The sequence below is a fragment of the Crinia signifera genome, chromosome 1 (assembly GCF_055691185.1).
Source record: "Crinia signifera chromosome 1, ASM5569118v1, whole genome shotgun sequence".
Classification (NCBI taxonomy): Eukaryota; Metazoa; Chordata; class Amphibia; order Anura; family Myobatrachidae; genus Crinia; species Crinia signifera.
Genome location: NC_139217.1, coordinates 112,190,425 through 112,208,950, shown reverse-complemented (window position 1 = coordinate 112,208,950; position 18,526 = coordinate 112,190,425). Strand labels below are relative to the sequence as shown.

Genomic DNA, 18,526 nt, shown 5'->3' with positions numbered 1-18,526 from the left:
TAAGAAGCCTGATTAGATAATAGGCCTATTTAAAAAGGATCTGTACAGAACATGTACTGTACCTTCACAATTCTCCTATCGTCATAATGATCTTAGTGGCTGGGCATTACAGCTCAATTCATTTTCTCTTTCCTTTTCTTGTTGTTATGGTCAAGAGGGAAGCTAGAAGACCCAGGGCCAGATGCTTAAGCTTCAAAAGTGATAAAATGGAGAGTGAAAAACAACCAACCAATCAGCTCCTAACACAGTCTGTGACATGGAAGTTAGGAGCTGATTGGCTGGCTGTTTATTACTCTACATTTTATCACTTTTAAAGCTTAGCGCATCTGCCCTCTGGTCCGGGGCACCCAGTGCATTGCGCAGATGCATTGAGGACTGGCTGGCAACATTTTATTAGTAAACCGCTACAATAACTGAGTGGCAGATTTATTAAGCTTGGAGAAGAGATAAACTGGAGATAAAGAGGAAAGGAGATAAAGCACCAGCCAATCAGCTGTGTTTGAAAAAGACAGTTGGGAGTTGATTGGCTGTGCTTGATCTCCTTTTACATTTTCTCCTCTTTATCTCCAGTTTATCTCTTCTCCAAGCTTAATAAATCTGCCCCTGATTTCCTATCGCAGCCACAGATGAGTAAGTAGGTCATAGTGTTAGTAAAAGATGTTGGCGCCAGTAATTAACGGTCACATGATCCCTAATATTTCAGACCATAAATAAAACAGGGAACTGGGCTGCCACTTGTCTGAGGCCCTGGTTTAACTGCATACGCTAACAGGCAGACAATCCCCTAGAATCCAGAGTCATTTGCCCATCGCTTGTACTGCAGTTAGTTGTGGCAAAGCATGATCTAACCTGTATAACTGCATTGCAAAACTCCAGAGAATTCATGAACTGTATGAGAGCAGGAATCTGGAGCCAGTCTTCTTTAATGAGGCAATGCCATTCTTCTCCTTTATCATCTAGCTTTGTGGGTAGCGATGAATAGAGCCCACTGAGTCCTGTCGCTAATACCTGTAAACGTAGAACATATAGATTTGTAAATGTATACTCCTCTTAGCAGGTCTAACCCTTTTTTCATTTTCTTTTTGTATTTTTCTAATGTAAATATTATGCGGATCAATTAAATATTGTCGGGGGTTATTCAGACCTGATCATTGCTCTGCGAAATTGCAGAGCACTGCAATCAGATATCCCCTGCCCTGCCAGAGTGAAAACCTGCCCTGGGCGAGGCTGCACATGGCTGAACTGCGAATAGCTGCAAATACATCGGCAACGCATTGATCATCAAATGATTTTTCCAATCTGTGCATTCTGTGCGGAACCGTGAACATACTCTGCTTGTATGATAGAAACAGGCTGATCGATGTCAGAGCGGATGTTACAGAGAGTGTTCCCACACACAGGCTGCGAATGGATGGTTACAATAAACATCAATTCACATACTGCGGGGAACACCCACATCTTTCGATGGTCGCCGACCATCGGAAGATGTAGAAGGTGCACGCATATAAAAGTGACTTTCAAATCACTTACATATGCATGCACACTAGGACGGAAGTGGGTGGGCAGCGGACATCCAGTGATGTCAGCTGCCTGCCCCCTGCACCCGCATCATGGCCTCATTACCATGGTAACACCCATGAAACGCTTGGCGTTCCCATATGGTAATGGGGCAGCCCGCCGCCCCAATCCCCTCTATGCCTCCCGCCTGCTATGTTGGGTGCGTGCACCGAGCGAACAGTATGCTCGCCGTGGGTGCACGCACCCGGCATATGCACATCGCACTAAAAAAACATCGGTCTCAGACCAGAAATAGGGCCACACTCTCCCTGAAAACGGCTGAGCACCCCTGCATTTTCCCTGACAATCCCAGAAACTGGCCCATTACCACCACCAAATGCTGACTTCTTTTCAAATGGCTTGCAATCAGAAATAACGCTAGATTTTTGTTTCACTGAATGGCCTCGCGCATGTGCGCTTCGATCCGTATGCATGCACAGTCAATTAATAATCATACGCCTGGTGAAATTGCAGGACTGTAATCAAGTCTGAATAACCCCCATCAGCTGTAACTCAAGATTTAGTACAATTCATTAGTGTGTTTCCCATCTCTAATGGGCCCTACACACATAGCGATGTGTGCAGGGCTACCTAGCTATGCTAGGTCGGGCTGTGCTGCGCCGCTATCGCATAGCACACAGAGCTGACAGCCCACACACAGAGCAAGCTGTCAGCTCTGTGTGCTAAGCGAGCAGACAGCGCCAGTGTTTTCCGGTGGGAGAACCCTGCCGATGCCGAGATTGATGGACACTGTCCATCAATCTCGGCCAGCGATAAAGACGCGCGGGGACGCGCACTGCTGCCGATATAGCCCCCACACATACACCGATGTGAGGGCATTTGCTAAGCGACTTTGCCAAACTAAGCAAAATCGCTTAGAAAATGCCTTAATATCGGCATGTGTGTAGGCCGTATAAGTCAAACTTAGGTGTGATAATCCTCTGTCGATACAATAAATATAGAGTATGGACAAATCCAGAAGTCGGGTCGTGCGATGCACTGTGTGTGTTTTGAGTGCAGATTGTGAGGTGTTTTGGTAATGATGCCCGGTCCCGCCGGTTGTGAGGTCAATTCTCAGATTTTATATGGTGCACGTAAGATCTGAAGATGCTGATAACGATCAGTATGCTGTGAGTTGCAGATCTTACGATAGCTATTAGGTGAAATGATACACATACAGTATAATCTATAGTGTGTCTGGGAAGCTGCCGGTGAAATCGGTAGATGACTCGGATCTGATGCTGGTCATCCTGATGTATGGCCAGTTTTCTAGACAGTTGACACATCTTCTCATAGCCTACACATAAGTATAAGATAAAAACAATGCCTACAACATAAAATTCTCTACACTGGGAACACAATTTGTAGGTTTAATATGCACCACGGGAATTGTACACATCTATCTTATCTGCATATCTCCCTGCTTTTCATAGCTTCCTTTTGGTAGAGGTGAATGGGTGCCAAGAAAATATGGAGCCTGGGAGAATTGCCTGTTTTTCAAGAAGGTAGGGTGACCTCAATGTAAACATTCTAGAAAAACAGGCAACTACAGGTATAGTGCATTTACAACTACAACACAGAAGTAGTTTAACCCTTTGAGCGAATTTGTCAAAATTGGTGAGAAAATTGACAAGCAAACATTGTTATTCATCTTACTGACCTGTAATGTTTACCTTATATAGGAAATATAAAGTTTTTTACACATTTTTCAATTTGAATTTATATAACAAATGTGAGCTGATATTTTCCACATCTCTCACAGAGAGTTTGCCATTTGTAGCAGTTATTGGGCACATCATTTTTTTTTACCGAATTGCAGAATGTTTTTTACATTCAAGTGTGCAGTTTCCTGATAATTGCTTATGCGTTCCAACCTGAATTAGGCCCACGATTTTAGGAGTTTGTGTGGAAAACGTGACTGGCACTCATGGAGCCTTGACCTCAACCCAATCAATCACCTATGGGATAAACTGGAATGAAGATTGTGAGCCAGGTCTTCTCGACCAAAATCAGTGCCTAACCTTATAAATGTTCTACAGAATGATTAGGCACAAATTTCCGCAGAAACATCCGAGAAGAGTGGAAGCTTATTATAGCTGCATACTGCATATTAAAGTATATTATTATGATTATTATCAGCCTTTAAATACATGGCTCCACAAAGGATTTGCAGCACCCAATTACACAGTATGTAAATTAATATGCAAAATAGGAAATAATGGCTTATAGGTGAATACAATAAAGGACAAGTACAGGGTATATAAACATAGGTGCATTTTCAGACAACTCGGAAATAAGCATCAGGGTGGCAAAAAAAAAACGCTTTAAGTAAGACAAAGAAAAGCACTTGAGGGAAGAGGGCCCTGCTCATAAGAGCTAACATTCTAAAGGGGGAGGGGCAATAGAAGGGGTGACACAGACGGGGTAGACAGTGAGCATGGAACAGAGGGTAAGGATGAGATTTAGATGGGTTTGGTGAAGATACATCTAGCCTCATTTTGCTTTAAACACCCCTTCTAGCTGTGCCATGCCATGTCACAACTCAGTAGCGCCAGGTGTGTTTTTTGCCACTGTTTTCGTTAAAAAGGGTCTTATTTGCAAAATGTCTATATTCAGTGTGTGACTGTGGCTGTATCTGCATACTAAATGCTACGTTACACTGTTTTCTATTTCTTATGCAGATACAGCGGCAGTCACATACTGAATATAGACATGCACAATATCATTTTAAACAGCAGAAGCTGCTTGTGTGTCCTATTTGCTCAACTTTACAAATAAGATGCCATTTATCCAACAAAGGTGCTACGAAGTCCCACGACGCTCACACGTTATGTATAATGGAACTTATATCTTGTGGAAGATAAAGGGGGAGGGGGTGTTAGAGAATTCCAGAGAAAGGAGCAGCACATGAAAAACAATGTCTTTGGTTAATAGACAGTTCAGATTTATCCTACTGACATTATTCCTCCGACAGCTACCCCTGCTTTACTAACAGCTATAAGAGACTACATGTCTGCATGATCAAACTAACCGGCAGGTGCTTTTAGATTAACCGGATTCCAGTTGTAAGTATACAGACATCGGAATACCGACCACCAGTACTCTGACAAAGAGGAGATCGCTAGAAAGCCCCTTGCGGGCTCGGTGGCTTGCTGCGCTAAACAAAGGTTCTTTTCTCTCTTTATGGGGGTTGTGGACACCCATGAGGGAGAATAGCCCCTCTCAGTCAGGATCCTGATTGTCAGACAGTTGAACAGTTGGGATTCCGATGTTCGTATACTGGCCGATGGGATCCCGACTGTCGGACAGTTGGCCGGCACCCGTATTTAAGTGGGGGTTTATAGAGGAGACAGAGAAGAATGCTCAGAGAGGTAAGAGGACAGCCAGGAGAAGGCAGTATCAAATAGACTAAGTAAATGAAGGATTTACAGAATGATAGGGTCACCCACAGTGTCAGTAGTGGACCATAGATTTTTTCAGCTTGAAGGTCATTTCAGAATTTTGGGGCAGTTTCACTGAAGTGCAGAGAATGGCAGCCTGATTGGAATGAGTCAAGCAGCGAGTGGGAGGAAAGAAAGGCAGTTGTACGCAATTCGTTTAAGATGTTCGGAGACAAAAGATAGAGGAGAGAAATTGGCTGGTAGCTTGAAAGCGCATTTACTGTAGATCAAAGGTTCTTTTGGAGATTAATGCATGTTTGAAGATAGAGGGGACATTGCCTAAAGAGAGGGATGAATTGAGGAGGCAAGTAAAACCCTGGAATTTATTATATTTCGGAGCTCAGTAATTAGCTTAGGTGTTTAAAAAATATATGTTCAAGGTTAAGGTTCTCTAATTGACACACTCACTGACTATCTAGGACTCAAGAACCTTAAGACAACATTTTGCTCACCTTTTGCAATATAATGCTGGGATGGATAAGTTCTAATTAGACAGTCTGTCTATGAAAATGTAGCTATCCATATAAAGTATTAACAAATTTAATATTAAACTGAAACCATAAAGATCCTTTGCTGATTTGCAAGATTTATGCAATATATGTGTATTAAATTTTAATCAAGGAAAGGATTTTTTATTTATTTTTTTACTATACATTTGAGAATTCTGATCTGTTTTTTTTTCTTCAATTCAAGCCACAGTAGATTAAAACTAACATTATTTAAAGGCACAGGATAATTTTAAAATAAAAATAAAAATTAAACAGAAAGCTTGGAGCAAAGCGACCCATGCAAGGCTATGCGCTACACCGATTGGGTGGCCTTGTCCACATTGACACAAAATAAAGTAAAATAAGGTCATGTTGACCTTTTCATATGCCTTCCTTTTCTTATCAACCTGTTGCTTGCGTTGACCTTTTGGCAATGTCAACATTGTAGCGGCCAACCTTTTGGTGTTGACCTATTAACTGTTGAACCTTTGATCCCCCCCCTCCCTCTCCCCCCGTTCTGTTATGATAATTGCAGAATGGTGGGAACAGATAAATATAATTTAAAAAGACAGATTATTTTTGAATAAATAGAATCTGCACTTGCGCATGTGTTTACATAGGAAGTGTTCCTTTGAGTGCGGGTTAACTCTGAGCAACTGCTGGAAACTCCACAAGTGAGCTCTATGGGATTCGGGGGAACAAAGGTCACAGACATATATACAGTACAATGGGGTATATTAACTAAAGGCTCATTTTAATAAATTTCAGATCTATTAAATTCAATTTTAATCAAAGGACTTCCAGGGTTAAAACACATTTACTAACAGATGATTTTCTTTTATATTAATTTTTAAATTATATAGTATAGTATATACTATATTACATATAATATAGTATATTTGTGTTTTAGCCCTTGAAGCCCAACATTGATTATCTGAACCTGATAAAAAAAAATAATTAAAAGAGAGCAGACACCCATAATACAGGGTCAGCCACATAAAAGCAAGGGGAGGAGGACACATGGCGAGATCAAGGGAGCGAAAGACAGACATGGGAATAAAACAAAAGGTAGAAAATGGAGAGAAAGACATGCGCAGATACACAAATAAAAAACCCTTGGCTGTGCCCACTAAATTGGCTTTACCTATAAGAATGGGGTCATGACTGGCCACAATGTTTTCATTATTGTTTGTGGCTATTGCGGTTTCCAACTGAGGCATAGGGAACTATTCATCAGGTTTATTATTGGGGGCCTAGTGGCCCCTGATAATTATGTATCCAACTCATTGCTCCGGTGCAGAAACAGCTAATATGAATTACATTAAGGGTGTTATTTCTTTACTTCTGACTCTGCTGCCTTCCCATATCTGTGTGACACCAGTATGTGATTCACAGTTGCAATTTATTGCAACCTTTTTTTCTGTGTCCTTCATTTTTAATTTTCCTTAATTTTCAAAATATTCTCCTTGCTGAACAAGGCATCAATCAGAAGTTCTGCTGAGGAAGTACAAAGTCTTCATTAACAGCCTGTGCCATAAAGCATACGGGTTAATTATAGCACTATTGTTTACAGCACTTTACCCCAAAAAGACGAGTGAAACTTTTATTGTCTGTCCACATCTAACTCACACAATAACAATAACTAAGCAATGAGTTAATTAAAATACTGTAAGTAACTTACAAGTACAAAAGATTAAAGTAAATCGTAAAGTAAAATTTTAATGTTTGTTTTTATTGGTAATTTCTACAATACTCAGGACAAGTCTTCATGGGATCTGTTTAACTCTTTGAGTGCCATGGGAATTTGTCACAATTGGTGTGAAAATTGGCAAGTAAACCTTTCTATTCATCAGAATAATCTGTAACGTTTACCCTATATACAGTAGGAAATGTAATCTTTTTTTACACAAGATATTTTATTTTCAATTACTGTATATATCAATGTAAGCGACAATGGTAATTTTAGAATATATTTTGAACATCTCTCACAGAGATGATGGCACTCAAAGGGTTAAAAAGGCCAGTCCTAGTTTAGCATTTTCTGTTCAGAAATTGTTTAGTATCCAATTACCTATTGGACCGCTCCGGCATAACAACCTGGTCGAGGGCAATTGTAAAAGGGACAACTCATTGAATCCCACTTGTGACTAGAGCTCTCTTGTTCACACACACACAACACAATAAGAAAAGCCCAGTGAAACTACCTTTCTTGGGGCAAGAGGAGAAAGGAGATTGCTAAAATGATTGGTAACCTGTAACCTGTCAAACCAATATATTTATTTTACTATATTATTCAATTATATTTAGAGAACAGGTATGCATTCTGATGTTTTCAGTACAGCAGCGTAGCACATATTAAATTTTTTCTATATTGGGTGTTTACTAATTCTGTTGCTTTGAGCAAACTTCACATAGGGTATTTTCCGAAGCAGAATAAAAGTCCCTGCAATGCATTGTCATGCCACCAGATGGTACTTTGTGAGTGTGAGACTATTGGCAAGATTTAATGGGATGCGATTTTTAGTAAGGTCCTGAAATCGCACGTTATTGCATTTTCTGAAATCATGAATTTAGTAAAAAATTTACTATTTAATGGGATACGAATTTGCGGGTGAAAAGTGCGATATGGTGCAATATTTAGTCATGAAAATGTGCGAATTTTAATCATGAAAATGTCTGGCTGGTTATGCTCAGGAGGGGGGACCCCATGGCATTTTTAATTTGAACTTTTATACATTTTTTAAGACAGAATCATGCACAGATCGCAGGGCTGCAGCCCTCCCATTTAATATCCTCCACTAGTGAAGCCAGATGCAGTCTGTGAGACTGCACTGGCTTCACTGTGACTGGCAGTGACTTCTTATTGGAAGTCCGACCTGCCAGTCACAAAGGCAGTCCCATTGGGAGGTGTTCCTTCACTCCGGGACTCCTTTCTGCGGGCTGCCGTGCAAAAACGGCGATTGCACATGCGCAGTACCTATATCACTGGTCCCGGTGCCTGTTATTTGTATTGCACAGGCACCTGGACCAAGATTCCTTCTATTCCTTTCCAAATTTGATGGAGGGGGGGGGGGGGTCATCTCACTGGGCCTCACTCCTCAACTGAAGTGAATGGGCAGAAGGCTCCTCAACTGAAGTGAATGGGCAGAAGGTTGAGTGATCAGCCTACCTTCCTCCCCTGTATCGCCTACCCCCTCCCCTGTATCGCCTACCCCCCACCCCTGTATCGCCTGCAATAAGATGGTGCATATATCCTCTTTGAACATTAGGGGACAGGGCCACAATGATGTGTAGGCCAGCCCCTGCTCAAAAGTGACATGCATTACAGATTTACATAGCAGCAGGAGCCACATAGTCAAGAATGCAAAACTCTGCACCTGGTCCATTGGAGTAGACACATAAATAATAGTGAGATGACTCACTAGTGTGCTGCTAAGCATGTGCAGTCATAGAACAGCAGTCATTAGAAAAATAATACATAAATGTAGCTGATAGATTTCATTAGCCTGTAGTAGCCTAACGGGAATTAACTAACAGTACCAAGCTCTTAAAAACGAAGGGCCTGATTCAGCAAGGCTCGCTAAACTGCGTCCGCTTGCTGCCTAGCGAGCCCATAAACACATCCCCTTGCATGCGGCCGAAGGGGAGAGAAATCATTCGATGGTCGCCCACAAAACTGACTTTTATTTCTGCCGGAGTCCACTGAAGAGGGGGCGGGCGCTGATGTCATGTGATGTCAGCCACCCAACCTGAGCAGACATTGGCCCACCTGCGCTCCCAGGGGAATGCGCAGAGTTTTCATGGTGATGCCCATAAAACGCTGGGCGTTCCTCTGCTCCGGCCCGTTGTCCGCCCACCTCCCCCTCTGGAGCGAACAGCTTGGCAAGTGGGAAACTCATCAAAGCTGTTCACTCCCATATAACAGGAAGAAGAAACAAATACCATGTTACCTATACAGCCAAATAATAAGTCCATGTTCCAGGAGCTGTCAGTCAGAATCTCACATACAGGAATTTCCGGTACTTATATGTTAGTTGGGTGCCCACTATAGTTAGTACGCTCATACCCCCACTATCCATGTCGGCATGGAGTTGATTTTATATAGTGTGGCGAGCGCAGAGAGCCCCGTTAGGGGACGTGGAAAACTAAGCAAATAGCTAAGTGGGCGCCCAAGTAACATATAAGTACTGAATTTCCTAACACTTAGGGTGAAATGTAATAGGATGAGAGATTCAGAAAGTGAGAGATTTGGCAAGAAATCTCCAGGTTTTTTTAAAGCGGCAATCATTTACACTGCAAAATCAGACTGGTTTTGCAGTGCAAGTGATTGGTGATACGGTCATTTGGTCTACAGCATGATGGTCGGCAATCATTGGGTCGGCAGGTCATTAGGTCAACACAAGCATTAGGTCGACAGTGTCAATGTCGACAGTCAAAAGGTCGACATGGGGTGTTTCACTGTTTGAGCCGACATGTGCCTACCATCCACTAGGGCATGGTGGGAGAATAAAATAGTGGCCGAAGCATAGCGAGCGCAGTGGCGCATTTCAAACTGTGTCCATGACGACTGTGTTGACATTCGGGTAAAAAAGCGGTGAAAAACCCCATGTCGACCTTTTGACTGTCGACTTAGACACTGTCGACCTAACGCTTGTGTTGACCTGATGCCGTGTTGACATAGACCCATGCCGACCTTGTCCCATGTCAACCTTTCCCCATGTTGACCAAATGGTGTCGACCAAATGATTCCAACCCAGGAAAGACAAGACACGCATGCTAAAGGTCCTGCGTCTGTCACAATGACAGACGCTAGAGATGCAGGGGGACCGCTAGCGGCTGTCTCCTTGTGCACCAGCAGCGGCCATATTTGGAGGTGTGCACTGTCTCTGTAATACCTTGTGGTATTAGGAAATGTACTTTAAACAGAAGGCCACAAGAGATTTCTCTCACAAGTTGCCTCCTACAAAATCGTAAGCCGTGTGTCAGCACAAAGCCCCCACTTACAGTATGTACCAGCCCAGACCCCCCCACACACTTGTGTGCTCTCCCTGAACCTCCTTATATATCAACCCAGAGACCTCATGTACCAGTTCAGACCCCCCTACACTCACAGTATGTGCCAGCCTAGAGACCCCATTAGATCAGAGCCCTTTATGTTACAGCCAGAGCATACTTGCCTACATTTGAAAAGTTTCAGGGAGATTATAGTTGTTAGTAGAATTTTGCACAGTGCCCCATTGAGGGGCGTGTCCTGCTCCACTTAAAGTGTGTGTCTAGTTCCATATATGGGCCCTTATTCTGAATCGTGCGGCCGGAGCCGCACACGGTGCTCCGGCCGCACATACCAATCCCCGCCCACACTACGGATCGCCACGGCCGTCCGTACACGGACGGCTGGCGATCCGCATGAAAATGGTGGGGCGTACGCCTCCACCATGGTGGGAGCTGCCCCCTGCATTCGATGGTCGGCGACCATCGAAGGCAGGGCCGCACGCCCCAGCAGCTCCCGCAAGCTGAGACCACACGGACAATCGTCCGTGTGATAGCTTGTATGGGGCCGGAGAACTGACATCCGGCGACGTCAGCTTTCCGCCCCCATCACTGGCGTCATACCCTCATTACCATGCATACGCCCCGCGTTTGCATGGGAACGCCCATGAAACGCGGGGCGTATGCATAGGGAAATGAGGGTATGAAGCCCCTCACGCCCCTATACGCCCCCTTTGCGGCGGACGAAATACGTCTGCGACGAATTCGGCTGCACATGCGCAGATTGACCTCTGCGCATGTGCAGACTGAAAACATCGGCGGTACGGCCGCACGCGGCCCGTACCGCACGATTCAGAATAAGGGCCATGGAGAGATTGTGAAAAGAGATTGTGAACGTGGCACCTAGAAGCGTGGCTGTGTACTGCTACATCTGAGAGGAATCTTTTAAAATTACTTATATACAAATGTAGATGAGCCCCAAAGCAGTTAGTAAGAGATACTATAGTGCTGAAAAATGGTGCTGATGTTTCAATGTAAATGTATCGGTCTCTCATTCCTTTTTTCCCCCAAAATGTAACAGTGTAATGTGGGCTAGGTGAAATGAGGGAGATTGCTAGACTAATGAGGGAGAGAAGGAGATTGTTGTTATTTCAGGGAGTCTCCTGCAGAATGCAGGAGGGTAGGCAGCTATGAGCCAGAGCCACTCCTAATGTGCTAGCTCAAAGCCATTCTTGTATGCTAGCTCAAAGCATCTATTTGAGTGTCAGCCCAGAGCCCTCTTATGTACCCATCCAGAGCACCCCTTTGTGTGCCAGCCAACCAGGTTAAATCAAATTGACAAATCCATAAAACCTGCCCTCTATTGGCACTCTAATATACACAGGCCTACTTTTTTTTGACCTATAGTAACAGTGAAGAGAATGCTTAGTACTATATATACAATATCATTTATTTAGGGTCCATCTGCTATTGAGGATCTGTCCCTGTTTCAGCTTCTCGACAACAGTCACATGAGTTTTCATTTCTGTTTTCACAGTTTCTGTTTTCCAATAGTACAGTATATTTTGTAAATACATTTTTTTTAAAACATTGTGACTTTCTCTGTCTTATAATTCCTAATGTAATACGTTCTGTCTTTGTGTTCTTAACTCATGTTCCATGCTGGCTTCCATTAATTGATAAATTAGACATTGTGAAATGGGCATCACAATTTGTGTGGCATCATGTGTACAGAGCATTACTATAAGGGGAAAGATTACTGGGGGGGAGGGGGGCACCATGTCACCTAGCTACTCCTCTGAGCATATATAACATGATGTCTTCAGTATATACGTAGAATTAGCTCCAAGGACTGTTGATACATGACCTTTTTCTAAATGACATCCATATAAAGAACAATGTTACTCTGTTGCATTATCCGATTATTACCAAGTTTGTTGATGTAAACAATGAGTGCATTATATTCATAGCCTTCAGCATTGCCAGTACCTGATGTGTAACCATGCCGACTACAAGGAACAAACTGAGCTTATTTGTTAGGCGAGTGCGAATGCACAGACTTCACTCCAGCATAATTACATAGAGCTGCAAACATCGCATAGCAATACATGGTCCAATGTAAACACATGCAAAATAGTCACTTCAAGGGTACACGAGGGAATCTGTCAGCTTCCACCTACTGTATATATATCATTTGTGTAGCAGGCGATTTACCCAAACAAAAAGATTATTTACTGTATACCTTATGGCTGACTTAATGGAAACTTTGGTAATAAGGCTGATATTTTATGCACACTCTATACAGTGTTTGTGCAGTGGTGATTGGAGTAGGAGGTATTCCTCTGCCACAGGCAGTTATCACAGCGCATACACAAATATAATGGTACATTTAGCCTAAACTGGAGAGCTGGGGCAGGACCATATGCACTATAATGCAATAATACCACCTATCCCAGCTCTAAACACTGACAGATACAGTATTGTATGTAGGAATAACAGACATTAATGCAAAATTCAATCCCATTTCCAGTTATGAGGGTGTTTTAATACACTGCAGGCTCTGCTGAGTAGTTGTAAATATGCCTGCTTGCTGGTATCCGGATTATAACTTATCCTAAACTACTGTTAGAACATGGAAAGTGGCAAAAAGCAAGATGTACGCAAGCAGGCACACATGCAACCATTTCATCCAATACAAGTTCAACATCTGGCCATCTTGGCAATCTATAAATCAGCTATATCCATCACTGCACTGCTGGTAAAGATACTCAGTTTCTTACCACTTCGCTCAGCCTTTACTTTAGTCAGTATAAGGCTGTCAATACCCCATCACCACAGCAGGGACAGCACTAGGCTGATGTGCTGTGGGCTCTGGCAGGGATTGATGCAGGCGGCAGTTTTCAATTACTCTCTCTTTGGAAAACGAGATGTTAATACATCTTATTGGAATTGCTTCCTTGGTAAACAAGTGCTATATCTGCCACTATAATATAGTACATCTCCCTCAGTGTTACTCTGTCATGGTGCTGAATGCTCACTGGACAGAAACCCGTGGCTGGATTGGCCACTATAACCACAAAGCCGCATACTGAGGGATAAAGCTGGAGTCCATGTGTCAGAGAAGATAAAGGGAGATCTGTATGAAAGCTTGGATGGTAAGGATGGTGTAATGGATATCATTACTACCTCACAGCATACAATTGAATTCTATCATGGAGTCTGTGGAGTTTGTATATTTTCCCCGTGCTTGAGTTGGTTTTCTCTGGGTACCACAGGTTCCTCCCAAAATATATTGACTGCCAACAAAAGGTTAACATGTGTGTGTGTGTGTGTGTGTGCACTCACGTGTTTAAGGCCGATATATACAAGCTCTTATCTGATGTTCTTTACAGAGGCAGAACTACCATTGGTGCAGCAGGTGCATTGCACCAGTGGCCCTGAGGACTAAGGGGCCCACTGCTGTTACCCCACTACTGTGTGGCATATTGTGAACTTGGAGTGGAGGAGGGGGGGTCCAAATGATATTTTTGCACCTGGGCAAATACTCCCAAATTCCGCCTCTGGTTCTTTGTATTCAATTTCAGTGAGAAAGAAAGCCAAAGTTGATGATTTATAGAATGTAAAAAGTTGACAGAGACAAGCACATCAAGACTTTTCTTTGCCTGGAATGGTAGGCATGAACACCTTATAAAGGCTGCATACATGTGAGGTCCTTACATTTTACGGACTTTACCTCTACGAGTTACTCATTGCACAAAGTAAAATGAAACGAAGATTAAAAAGAAAATGTTTACTACAGGTGTTCTGGCTGTTTACACTCACTGATGGGCAATGATGTAACATTTTCCAGTGCATTTTACTTAATATCAATTACTTAATCGTATTATAGGTCAGGAAAGTGTGGTTGTAATGTAAATGATGAAAACAGAGCTTCTTGTGATCTACGGTGAGCAACATGGATTCATTCCATATAGAGTAGCTTGTACAATATAAACACTGTTGCATATGTAGGAATTACATAAACAACACATGCATAATAAATAACTGTGTAGAGGTAAGTAAGTATACAGAGTATAGAGTTTAGATTCTGAATATTGTTTTTCACAAACAAATATATACCATGAGGCACGATGGACACTCCCCATGGTTATGAAATCTATGGGGACACGTGCCAATAGTCACTGTGGAGTAGAAAGAGGTATGAAGAGGCCAGAAGACAGGGTCCATAACACCTTTATTCCTGCACCAGTAATGGAGGGTTGGACAAAGAATGGGACATCCTTTCTTACAATTTGTCAAGTCATGTCCCCATTGCAGGACCTTCAGCTGGCAGCATGGAACAAACATTGTACCTTGTCTTAGCTAGTGCTGAAATTTTGACCCAGATCCTGACCAGCAACTCTAAAGATAGGTCTACTCACAGAACCAAGCATAGGAATAATGGATTTACACACACTGATGTTAGGAAGAGAACACACCAACACTGAAACCACAAACACAGCTGAGACTTAAAGGGGGTAATTCAATAGTTGGTCGTGAATTGAACGTTTATCTTTAGTGCCCAGGAGTTATTCAATTGTTTGGTTGAGCAGCCTCAAAGTTGCACTTATAGCAGGACGCTGTAAGCAGAAATTCTACATAAAGTGGTGCTTTGGGGCTGGCCACGCCGGAACTGCAGTAAGCTCGGCATGAAGGGACTAAATCAACATGGATTGCTCATTTTAAAATTTGCAAATCAAGCGATTATGAAATGACTGCACATGTGTCCCATTTGCACGAAGCATAAGTGAGGACAATTAGCTACTGAAAATGCAAATGGTTCGCAAGGTAGCCACAATGTGACTGACCAGCTTTTGGGGGTGGAAACGTGCAGTTTTCTGGGTGTGGTTGTAGAAACGAAGACATGCAAAGGTTTTTTTTAAGGGTGGGTCTCTGATGTCAGTGATGACCACTTCCAGCCTGTCTGTCACAGATTGGTGGAAGCCTCAGTCCCTACTCACATTTGTACAAGCAAAAACTTTCAATGTTTTGGGAATTGTGAATGGATTTGCAAATAGATAGCAGTTAGCGATCCATTCTCAATTCATTAGGTGTTTCTTCTTTCCGACTGTGCAGCGGCTTTCTACTTCCAGTCCACTGCGAATTTTCTTAAGTGTGATCCACTAGGCTCTTAGTGCAGAAGCATCTGCTTTATCCTTTGAGTGCCAGCATCTCTGTGAGAGATGTTCATAATATCTGCAAAATGTCAGCGTCGCTCACATTGGTTATATACATTCAAATGAAAAATGTTTCGTAAAAAATATATTTCCTATAAGAGTTTTCACATAAAATACCAAGGGTGAGATTTAATAGGATGAGATATTCAGAAAGTGGGAGATTTGGGAAGAAATCTCCAGTTTTTTTTAAAGCGGCAATCATTTACACTGCAAAACCAGTTTAATTTTGAAGTGTAGATGATTGCCGCTTTAAAAAAAACTGGAGATTTCTTTCAAAATCTCTCACTTTCTGATTCTCTCATCCTATTAAATCTCACCCTCTCTTTCTCAAACTGATAGAAAAGAAATTCACATCACACACAAACATTACATTATAAACATGTTCTCAAAGTTTCCTGCATCATAGTAAACTATACATTTGCCAATCGTTTCCTATTGCACTCCATTGTATTTTTCAAGCAATAATACTTCAAGCAGTGTCAAAATTCAAATACTGTAAATCAAGCAATGCAAAGACAAGGTAACAAATGCTATGAGTATTAATAAAGAATAAAGAAGAATTCAAAACTCACTGGACAGAAGTAAGTGCTCTCTACTATGTGCTTAGCAACCATATTATTCTCAGCTGACAAAGACATGATGAAGAGCAAAGCATCCCGGGCCTGTTGTCCCACTGTGCCTTCTCGATGGATAAATGGTATCAGCAGGGAGAATATAAGGAAATTGGCAGCTCCCTGGTCTTCGCTTGTGTGGAAAAACAGTTCTAAGATAGATGGATCTTTGGCAAGTATTGAACAGAGCTGATTAAGTAGGACAACTAGTTCTGTCTCCACATTTGGAGTTGACGTTGTTGCGCAAGTACTTAACAGCATCATCAATGGCTTTAAAATAGGCTTGTGATGTAGCAAAGGCTGGTGAGACTGTGTGACCAGTAACTCATACATCTTCAGCTGCTCAAACTTTGTGTCGTCTGTAAATTCTCTTCGGAGACTCCACAGAAACAATTTCTCCATAATGTTCTCCGACACAACAAACTCCAGAATAGGCCCCATGGCGGCATCTTCCACCTGCTCTTCAATTAACAGCAAGATCATGTGTTCCACATAGTTCTGCACAGCGCTTACTTCATCTATAGAAATAGATCCATATCTGGCATTAGCGTTCTTGAAAGGATCATGCTTTTCCAAAATCCGCTGAACCTAATGGTAAACAACAATAATAATAATAAGGATATAAATATCAAAATACGATCAGTGCGGTGACTTAAAATTTCATAGTGTTTATAATAATAACATATAACAATGAAAATCTGATTAGGAAGGGTTTATACAGTGGAAAGCAATTTAAACATCAGCTTTCAACAGAGAAACAAAAATGCATGTTTCTGAATGAGCAATAATCTTAATGAAGCTTAATTCGAAGCACTCTCAGTGATCACATAATAGCACCACTGTGCAATCAAGATGATATAAATGTTCATTTGCAGCATTTTGCCAATTGATGAACAGGAGCCAAACAGTCCCAGAGATGCAAAACATTTGTTTAGAATGTTAAGTCTACCAATCAGCTACACGGGACACAGATGTTAGAGTATAAAAATAAAAAAAAACCTATTACATAAACTCCCACACATGCTACCTTAAATTTATTACCTGCAGACACTCTTTTATTATGTATAACCTCATTCTTATATTACTAGTAAATCGATGAAATCAGACTGCAAGAAGGTGGCACTGTATTCAGCATTAAGAGAGCTTACTTTTTGCAGTAGGTAACATTCTATGGGGAAAAATTAGTTAACAGCAGTTTCCATAGTACGGCATATAGTATTATTACATAGGCAGGAAAACGATGTGAAAGATCTCCTGCCTTATGTGTCCGGTCTCACACTGTACAAGATTCCTTTATAGAATATGCCCATGTAATGAAACCAAAGATCTTTTAAGTCTCTTACTTTTCACCTCATCAACCTTTTGATCCCATTGAGTATTTGTTGATTGTCTGTTGTTTGTCTATGTTGACACTGTCTATCTTATAATTCACAACCAAAGTCATGCAATTAGTTGTGTGTGGATTGTAGTAGTGTGGCTTGATCATATAAGAATCACTACAGGATACATAAGGAAGACCATCGAAGTATACTTACCTTCCCACAATGCTTGCAGCCTAACCCTAAACCTTCCCCCTCCCCAGCCTCCCCACTAGTGCCTAACCCTCGGACCCTGTCACATAAACCTAACCACCCTGCCCTACAGCCTAACCCTAACCCCACCCCCCCAAAGCTGATGTCCCTGCTGGAGCCTACACCTAACGCTTCCTGTACCCGAATCTAACGCTACCACTTCCCATATACTTAACTTACGTTCGGAATGCCACCAGCCAGAATTCGGATTGATGTTGGAATCCCAGCGGTGGTCTTGTGGTGGCAGTTGGGATGCTGACTTGGTATTGTGATTGCCAGCATCCAATCCACCAGAATGCTTAACGCATACTATCACATAGATATTGTAGGACATCATCCCAGAAAGAGAAGGAAGAAGAAACAGGTAGTAACATTGGGATTACTGTACTCTATAGTCTAGCAAATAAAATACCACGCAATTTCTGGTAGTAAACTGGAAGCAGAGGTGTCTACAGAATATGTATTTCGTTCATCTCCAATTTAACGCTAGTTATCCATTTTCACTCAACTAGTTTAAATACCACGCACAAATTATAAAGCCAAAATCAATGAGTGCTACACTTCTGTTTGCAGAGTTGATATCACAGGCTGGCACGGAGGCCAAGCTGAACGCAACTGGGGCTTACACCTGCTGCTCTGCTTTCAGCAGGTAAC

General features: G+C 42.1%; 1 protein-coding gene across 2 annotated transcripts in view; it reads right to left on the bottom strand.

Moving 5' to 3' along the window:
- The window catches only part of FHIP1A (FHF complex subunit HOOK interacting protein 1A), a 187,406-nt gene that overhangs the window by 80,108 nt on the left and 88,772 nt on the right, over positions 1–18,526 (bottom strand). For both annotated transcript variants that reach the window (XM_083171581.1, XM_083171590.1), the window contains exons 3-4: positions 16,263–16,889; positions 850–1,008 (exon numbers count right to left, since the gene is read on the bottom strand). In XM_083171581.1, coding sequence (XP_083027707.1) covers positions 850–1,008; positions 16,263–16,889 — 786 coding nt within the window. The remainder of the gene's footprint in view (positions 1–849; positions 1,009–16,262; positions 16,890–18,526) is intronic.